The sequence below is a fragment of the Lactuca virosa genome, chromosome 8 (assembly GCF_052849685.1).
Source record: "Lactuca virosa cultivar CGN04683 chromosome 8, Lactuca_virosa_CGN04683_v6, whole genome shotgun sequence".
Taxonomy (NCBI): domain Eukaryota; kingdom Viridiplantae; phylum Streptophyta; class Magnoliopsida; order Asterales; family Asteraceae; genus Lactuca; species Lactuca virosa.
Window position 1 is genome coordinate 25,724,066 of NC_136433.1, and position 9,791 is coordinate 25,733,856.

Here is a 9,791-nt window from a genome sequence, read left to right on the forward strand (position 1 = left end):
CAACTTCCACATTCATACATGTCCGAGTATCAAAGATATGTATTTAATATCACAATAATCCAAAAATGTTAACAATAGTACCATATTTCATTTCAATCAATTTCTTTACCCTTGCCCTTTTATTTTTATTTATTTATTTATTTTGAATGACATCATAAAATTAAAAATTAGCAAAAGCCAGAGAATTACTAAGATGAAATTGCTAATTTAGGATTTTCCAACCAACCTATCCAACTAACACAAAGATTTGATTTCTTAGCGGGAATCCAAAAAAACATGCCAGTCTTTCATTTAATCTAAATTAACATTTTGTCATACTTTCAATTACATATAGGTCTTTTATGAACATGCCATCTTTATTTGGATGGTATAATTCTATTAGGTTAAGAAGATTTTATACAAACACCGATCTGATACGGTTGTTTTATACATAATTTGTTTATTTAGGATGCATCATACTAACATGAATTTTAATACTAACATATAGGGAAGGAAGACAACGCCTCAAGTTATCTTTTGATTCATATATCATTGTTTTTTCTTGACTTAAATCACAATATAGTAAGTTTAATGGTTCTTGGTCATATTAGTTAAAAGAAACAAATTTAATTCTTCATGACGTTTGTTTAATAAAATATTTCAGTTTAGAAGAAAAAAAATTAATACATAACGAGTTGATACGATTCATGAAAAGTGAAAGTACTTTTGTGATGTATGTATCAGATATAAATCTATTAAAACCAAATAATAATAATTGAAATTTGAACATTATTTTATTCCCATTTGAAATTTACGTTTGTACCCTTTTAACTAACACATATCCATCTTCGGAATCTATGGTGAATGACTACAAAACCACATCCCCAAATATATAAGAGGGGTTTAAAGCACTCCATCTCACTGCAATTCTCCATTTCTTGAGTATTGCTTTTATTACTTTTTCTAAAATGATCTTCTCCTCCTTATCATTGCAATAATCTGTTTATAATTAATACAGGTTGTTTGGAAAAATTCTCCGTAATTATCGAAATCGAACTGTACAGTTACGTGTTACATACGAATCAATCGGATCAATCAATTTCTCTTCGGACAGGTAATTCGACCCTGATCTATGTTATTTCTCGTCAATCTTTTCGATGAATTTGTTTTCCTTGGTTTTCGCTCGCAAATCGCTGTTTTGTTAGGTATAATTTGCCGAGATTTGGTCCGATCTCCGTGGGGTTTAAGCTAAACCTCCCTTTTCTGTTCCGATAATTCCCTAAATCGTATGGAGATCGGATCGGATTCGTACAATATATACCTCTTTCTCCGATCGCGTTGAATTTGTGTCCTTCACTGATTAAATCTTGTTGGTTAATAATTTTACGATGTAATTAATGCGAAATTCCGCTAAAAATCACGGTGAAATCGGATTTGATTAATTCAGAACGATTATGAACTTTTAATGCTGGATTATATCTGTGGACAGCTTTTCGTAAGATGTTAACTCGATGTTGCATGGGTTTCGAGTTCTTTTATTTTTATTTTTGGCATTTTCGTATATTCTGTTGACAGTGTTTGACTAACCGCAACATTGATTTCATGTGTGGGGACTAAAGCCATCTTTTATAAAAAAAATTCCCAATATTTATCATCATTGATCTTATATCCAGATCCTGAGATCTAGCTTTTATGTCAGCATGGTTTGTAAATTATCTGTTCATTTACTTTTGTTTGTTCAATTCTGGATCACACCATTGAAGATTATATATCCATTACAATCTGGCTTTGAGAAGTAAACTTTTTTGCATAATGTGTTGCAAGTGCGATAATGTTCTTTCCTTAACCAATCAAGCATTGAATGTCAATTTATAATCAACTTTTTGAGATGGTTACTTAAATTTATTGGCATTCATGATCTTTTGGCTCATAAAACCTTTTTGTTTAAGGAGTCATTTACTTCCCTAAACCGAATTATTGAGTTTGATGATATTATAGCAGACACAATTGGTGCGTGATTATAGTTGATGGTCTTTCATTAGCATGCATTCCTAAGATATGGTGGTGAAGAAGAGAATATATTATGGAGGATTTCATGGTTTGATAGCCCCTGTGATACCTAAAGCTCCTAGATCCTTGAGGGTGAGTTGATAAAAGTTAAAATTTCCTTCACCAAACAATCTTAAACTCCAGATTTCAATTAACACGTTCAGTTTGTTTCTTTCAGAGGAGGAGGAGTTCACAAATCAAACCATCAGAAGGTGGTGAAATCTGTGCTTTTGAGCTTTTAGCAGCTGTAGCTGGCAAGTTGTTACAGGAGAGTGAAAGTTCCATTTCCAGCACTGATAAACACGAACCACATGAAGTCAAAGTCAAAGGTGCAACATCAGAACATGAGCATCATGATCAAGGAAGTGGTACAGAAAGTCAACCCACTAATCTTGACCCAACTGTGAACGAATTCCCACATTCCGATAATGATTCTGGTTTAGAACGCGCTTCTGTTTTTACATCTTGTGATGTCATACAGAAAACCGATACTAATTTGAGAATGGAAGCTTCTGAAGACAAAAACACAGTCAATGAGACTCCTATAGAGAGTCAACTAGCTAGTCAACCCACTAATCTAGAAGCATTAAGTGCAGTTAAGACATATGATTTAAAGGATGAGGTGGAATCAAGTGTAAATAATCGTGTATTAAAGAAATCTTCTAGTAGGGTACATCTATCCTTCTATAGTGATCATGTTCACAAACATAATAAGGGAAATATGAAGATAGATATTAGAGATGATGATGAAAATTATTTTAGGTATAATCATTATAATAGTAAAAGGAGGGCGTTTGGGTCACGATCACATGCTGGATACAAAAGAATAAGGAATATGTTGACTTCTAGGTATCGTAAAGTAGCTCCAAAACCCAAGGATTATGGTAAGAACAATATTCCATTCTAGTAAACTAAATATTTTTGATGTTTATTTGATACTTTTTATTGGTTGTTTTAGGTAGTGAAGTTAGGTCCTTTTACCATAAAAGGAAAAATATATACATGAGAGAACAATATCAAGCTGATAAAGCATCTAAGAGGAGGAAGTCTTTCCATCATTGCTCAAAACCTGCAAACACTAAAGATACTCATGGTATTTCTCTCTCTTTCTCTTGAATATTATGTTAGGTTTTATAATTAACAAGTCTGTGATACGTATGATTTTTCTTGGTTTTAGTGAAATTTAGCATAAAGTCGTTTAAAGTGCCAGAATTATACGTTGAGGTGCCTGAGACTGCAACTGTGGGTTCACTTAAGGTATGTTAATGAAATTAGTCAACTTTTGAGTATCTTTTTGTCAAATTCTAGATTCATATGATCTGAAACATATGTTATTTCTATAGAGGAGTGTGATGGAGGCGATTACAGCTATTCTACAAGGTCAATTACATGTAGGGGTACTTGTTCAAGGCAAGAAAGTTAGAGATGACAACAGAACATTGGAACAAACAGGGATTTCCCAAAAATGCAATCTTGAATCTTTAGGATTTACATTGGAGCCTACTTTACCTGAACCTTCTTCTCCATCTCCATCTCCTATACAGAAAGAAACTCCATTGTTGATACCTTGTAGTCCTGTTTTGGAGAAGAATGAAGTAGAACATGTGAATGCAATAAGTGAAGAAGAAGAAGAACAAGTGGCAGATTCAAAAGCTCTTGTGGTTGTAGATCCTGAGATACTCTCAATTGTCCCTTTGAGTGAAAAACCTACCAAAAGATATCAACTTTCACAAAGAAGAACCAGAAGACCTTTTTCTGTGTCTGAAGTAGAAGCACTTGTGGAAGCCGTTGAAACCCTTGGAGCTGGAAGGTCTGTGTTTTTTTTTTTTTTTTTTAAAAAAAAATAAAAAATTATTTATTATTATTTCTAATATTTGTTTGTAAAAAAATTGCAGATGGCGTGATGTTAAAATGCGTGCTTTTGATGATGCAAACCATCGAACATACGTGGACTTGAAGGTAACAAATACAAAATTCTGTTTTTTTCCATAATTAAAAAATTTGGATAAAAAAATAATAATATAATAATGGTTTGATTTATGAACAGGATAAATGGAAAACTTTGGTTCACACAGCAAGTATTTCGCCTCAACAAAGAAGGGGAGAGCCGGTCCCACAGGACCTTCTTGACCGGGTCCTGGCTGCACATGCTTACTGGTCTCAACATCAAAATGAGAAGCATCAGAAGACAACAATGTAAAGAAGTTGATGTAATTTCATTTGTCCATCTTTTTTAGTTATTGTGATTCGTTTGGCCCAAATAGTGGTCCCTCTGGTACCTGGTACTGGTACCAGGTAACGTAACAGAGGGACTGCTAAGGGGCCGGTTTGTAAATTATTTGGGACTGGGAAATAATGGCATTCTGACACAACTGTAAGTTTGCTCATCTGATTCCTTTGTGCATTTTGTAAATTTTCTAATGTATTTAACTTTGTTTTGATTCATTATTCGCTTTCTTTTTTATGCTTTTATCTTGTTTATAGTTTGGGTCCAAATTAATCCGACCCGGAAAACCTGGAAACCGGTTAATGAGATTTTGTAGGACTGAAAACCGGACCGGTATATAGGAATTGGTTCCGGTTAAAGTGGGTCTAGAACCAGAAAACCCGCGAAAACCATAATTTTTTTGGTAATTGTTTAGTCTGTTGAACTTTGAAAATTTTCAACTTTGATATCACGACTTCATCCGAAATGTAAGTCATTGAATATTAAATCAAAAATGACAAAATTATAGTATAAAGTCATATACAAACTCTACATTACACGTTGAAAAAAACCGCATGTTAATCCGACTTCAAACGAATTAGCTATGTATGTTTTAAATTTTTCACGGAATACAAAGAAAAACTGAAAAACAGAAAATTTGCAGCTTTGATATCCCGATTTTGGATGATTCTAAGTCAATGAATATGAAACCAAAAATGAAAAATCATAGTCTAAAATTACGTATAAACTTTAAACTATAGGTTTAAAAAAACCACATATCAATCCGACTTCAAACGAATGAGATATGCATATTTTAAACTTTTCACAGAAACCGATTCTAGTTCTTAAGCCTCGTTTACCTGGACCCAAAGGACCCGACACCCAGATAAAACCATTCTTTAAACATGGAACCTAGACCGGTTCTAATGGTTTCGTATCCCTATATGTAAGTGTATGAAAATAAAATTGAAAGATATATATCATTTTTATCTATTTTGGTATGCTCTTAAATGATTAGGTCAGAGTATTTTGCTTTACATATATATGGAAATTACGATAATTTCACCTACAAGTTGAATTTGATGCCAAATAGTAATTTTCATTTTCTTATCGGAATATGGAAATAAATTTCCACTGTAAGTGTATTAATATTTATCTTAGTGTTAATTATATTATCATGTTCTGAAACTAATTATTTGATAGTTAAATCACATCTTGTGAGAGAGATTTGCTTATTATAATTTATATTGGGATAAACTTGTCATGAACTAATGATTATATGATTATTTATGAAATTAAATAATCAGTGTCATACGTGATTGTAAAATGGAGGTGATACATAACAATTTGTGTTTTAAAATGTTAGTATTTTGCAATACTATAAAACAAAAATTATTGTATATATAGAAAAAATATTGTGTACTTCTGATTGTAAAATAAACTTGCCTATTTAACTTACTTAAAAAAAAAATCCATTTCTACAGTTTTTCATAACACTTTTTTTTTCTTGCCCAATAATGTCTGTTTTGTATTTAATATAGAGTTCATATACTTGCTTATAAACACTCATTAATTATATTATCTCTTTAACTGCCTGTCATTTAATTATATTATCTTTTTACCATTTTTCATATATATATATATATATATATATATATATATATATATATATATATATATATATATATATATATATATATATATATATATATGATGAGTTAGGTTCATATGTGCATGAACATCTATTGTGCATATATGTAGATAATGTTATTATGTGAGAATGACTAAATTTATTGTTTGGTAATGTGAAGACGTTCAACCTCACCTAACTATTATCATTATCACATATTTTCATTAATTAATGGTATTATGGTTTTTTTTTTATGATTTTCATTTTATCAGAATGTGTTCTTGATAATCGTATTCTATAAAAACGACACGTGATAACAAAAATGAAAAAAAAATTAGTGAGAATGCATGATAATAACGATATTTATGTGAGGTTGAACGTATTTACATTACCAAACAACATATTCACTTAATCATTCTCATAGAATAACAGTGTCCACACACGTTCACACAATAGATGTCACCCACATTTTAACCAAGCCTTATATGCGATGATGTTCTGCTTGTAAATGTTGTAAATTTTACAACAAGCTATAAAATTTATTAATTAGATATCTAAGATTACAAATCCTTGTAAGCAGCCATATGGACTAGACACAAGAACCGGAATGATCATTAATCTTTTATTTTTTCCTTCCTTGGGTTCATCACTTGATTAAATTTTCACAGTCAATCCTTAAGCTAAAATAAATCTTATAAATATAATTATATGTAGTGGATGATCTACTTTTTAGCTCACAAGACATAGCCTCTCTCTCTCTCTCTCTCTCTATATATATATATATATATATATATATATATATATATATATATATATATATATATATATTGTGATTTACTTTTGTCTTTTTACTTATGAATATTAAGTTAAAATAAAACTTCTGCTGTAAATGTATTCATATTTTGTGATTTACTTTTGTCTTTTTACTTATGTTACGGATAAATAGCACAAAAGATATTAAGTTTATATCAAAATTCTAATTTGACACTGTGTTTTTTTTGTCTTAAATTTGATTTTTTTACAATTCTGACCACTTGACTGGTCAACCCGGTTATCTGCTGATGTGGCATGATAACATTTCAGTTTTAATGACGTGACATGCTGACATGACATGCCGACGTATCAAAATTGATTTTTTTTCCACAAATGATACTAACTTTTCATTTTTTTTCGATTTTGACATTAAGTTTATTTTTTTTTTTTCAATTTTGACACTCTGTTTTTTTGGTTCCAAATCGAACATTATTATTTTTTAATTTTGTTCAATTTTGATCATTTTCCATTTGAAACCAAATAAATATATTTTTTTTATCACATTTTAAACCATATAAATACATTTTTTCGTTTAAATAAAAGTTTTTTTTTTTTTTTTTAAGTATAATGTATAAATATGCATTAGTTATATCATGAGAACCAAACTAACCATAAGCTTCGAATAAGATGTAAAAATTCACGGGTTGCAAACTTGATATCTGGGCATTGATCGACTACACGCCTCCAAACCTCCAAATTCATTTTCAATTTACGTATTTAATATAAAATACGATTTTTATATAACTTATACATATTTATATATAAAATTATAGTTTGAATGTAAAAAAAACCTTGTATTTATACAAAAATATGGTTTTTAAATGAAAAAAATGTATTTATAAGGTCTAAAAAGTATTGGACGAGGATGCGGTAGTGTCCTTGGACGACATTCAAACGTCTGAATTATGTTGAGCAGCCGGTGGCTATATTGGAGAGGAAGATAAAGGTTCTGCGCAACAAGGACCTTTGGCAAAGGTACAGTGGCGACATCGGAAGGGATCCGAGTGGACTTGGGAGCCGGAGTCCGAGATGCGGGAGCATTATCCGGATCTGTTTGCTACATCAGACTTCGAGGACGAAGTCTAGGTCAAGTGGGGGAGAGTTGTAACATCCCGAGATTTGCAGGTATTTTCGAATCCTCTCTTTTATTATTATTTTGTGATTTGTAGTCCATGAGGATGGAAGAGTGAAGTCATGAGAAGCCTAAGGGCTAAAGTTGCAACTTTGGGATCAAGAAGAGTATGCTAAGCGTACATAAGGTACACTGAGCGTACTAGGCGCGCCCTAGTACGCTGGGCGTACTCACAACAGATGGAAACCCTAATATTTAGGGTTTGGGTGCTATATAAACGTCCTTATGAGCTCACAACCCTCCACCATTTCAGCCTCCATAGTTGTGAGCCGTTTCCCCCAAACCCTAACCCCTCTCTTGAGTGTGTGAGCTAAAAGTGTATATTTTGAGTAGTAGAAGAAGAAGGTATTGCATCAAGGAGTTGGAGAAGTGAGGCAAACTTGTAGATCTGAGGTTACTTTGTGATCTAGAAGCTCCAGGAGGTAAAAAGCTCCAACCTTTATGCTTCTATAATGTAGATCTTGCCTTATTAGCTTTATGACACCTTCTTTGTCCCAAAAAGTCCCAAGTTTGTGCATGATTCGTTTTGGACGTAAGAATCTGTCCTTTCAGAACCTAGGAAGGGCTCTAGATGATAAAAATGAAGTCCCAATGGCTAAAAGTGTCCCATGAAAGTAGTAGGAAGGTCTTAATGGATCAAGACCATGTATTAAGGGCTTTTTGGACGTCTAAAGTCTTAAAGTTCGTGACTTTATGGTTTTGTGGTTCGTTTAGTCAATGGATCTGGAGTTTGGGCTTAAGTGCTTAAGCCATTAAGCACTTATTAGAGTTTGGTAAAAGTAGTGTACGCCCCGCGTAAGTTTTGTACGCCTAGCGTACTGAGTCAACCACCCCGATAGTGGTCAACACAAGGCGGAGTACGCCCAACGTACCAGAGGAGTACGCCCAACATATGCCCTCTGTTGGTCTTTTGCGATTTGGGTTTTGGATTGGGCCACCTTTGGGTCATTATGGTTTGGGCCTTTGCTGGACTTTCTGAATAAATGTATTTGGGCCTAATATGGAAATGGACCTTAGGGTGAGGCCCAATTATAGAGTTAGGCCCAATTGGGGAAATTGGGCCAATGATGGGCCTTGTATATGTGGACTTTTGGATCATGGATTTGGTGTTGGGCCTTGGCCCAAATTAGAGAAAAGGCAAAATGCACTATTACCCTATGTGAGACCTTGGTCAAGATTGATATCCCAATTGTTGACTTAGTATTCGTTATTTTGGATAGTTCGGGATTTTCGGTGAGACAGCAGTCGGAGACTTTCAGTCCAGTTCAGCACTACTTGTGAGGTGAGTTCTTCTCACTATATCAACAGGGTCTAAGGCACCAAGGCCGACCCTTTATGGTTTGTATCCTGGTTGTAGGATGATTCTATGTTAGTGATCTGTGAAAACTGTATCCTGGTTTTAGGATGATGCTATGTTAGTGATCTGTTAGATCTGTATCATGGTTATAGGATGATGTTATGTTAGTGATCTGTTAGATCGGTATCCTGGTATATAGGATGATGCTATGATTAGTGATCTGTTAGATATGTATGACTATCTGTACATGCTAGCTAGCGTATGATATTTATGTGTTGATTGTGTATTTGGGTGGGTTGAGGCGGTCCTGCTTTGTTCTCTAGGCCAACATACCCAGGGCGACCCGGATAGACTGCAGACCCAGTAGGGCGTACTAGTCAGGCCGAAGGCCCGAAGAACAGTCCAGACAGGCTGAAGGCTCGATAGGGCGAACCAGACATGTTGAAGGTTTTGAGAGTGGGCCAGATAGACTGAAGGCCCAGTGAGGGTTGCTCAGTCATACTGAAGACTCTGAGAGTGGACCAGGTAGACTGAAGGTCCGGTGAGGGCGGGTCAGTCGTACTGTAGACTCTATATATGCATGTTGTTGTATGATATTGTTATGGTTTGTATGACGTTCGTATTTTGGGGGAACTCACTAAGCTTCGAGCTTACAGTTGTTGATTTTGTTTCAGGTACTTCAGAT

At 33.6% G+C, this 9,791-nt stretch overlaps 1 protein-coding gene across 4 annotated transcripts; it reads left to right on the forward strand.

Annotated features, from left to right (window-relative positions):
- The first annotated feature begins 847 nt into the window (after positions 1-847).
- On the forward strand, positions 848-4,473 carry LOC145129979 (telomere repeat-binding protein 4-like). Of its 4 annotated transcripts, none has more exons than XM_079064815.1 (9): positions 848-921; positions 998-1,093; positions 1,978-2,121; positions 2,207-2,912; positions 2,987-3,121; positions 3,206-3,285; positions 3,372-3,838; positions 3,924-3,987; positions 4,076-4,473. In XM_079064815.1, exons 3-9 carry the CDS (start codon positions 2,038-2,040, stop codon positions 4,226-4,228), a joined length of 1,689 nt encoding a protein of 562 aa, XP_078920941.1. In that variant the 5' UTR covers positions 848-921; positions 998-1,093; positions 1,978-2,037; the 3' UTR covers positions 4,229-4,473. The 4 variants fall into 4 exon arrangements, with proteins under 4 accessions (XP_078920941.1, XP_078920943.1, XP_078920940.1 ...); XM_079064817.1 differs by having other exon boundaries at positions 1,981-2,121; XM_079064814.1 differs by having other exon boundaries at positions 887-1,093.
- The last annotated feature ends 5,318 nt before the right edge of the window (positions 4,474-9,791 follow it).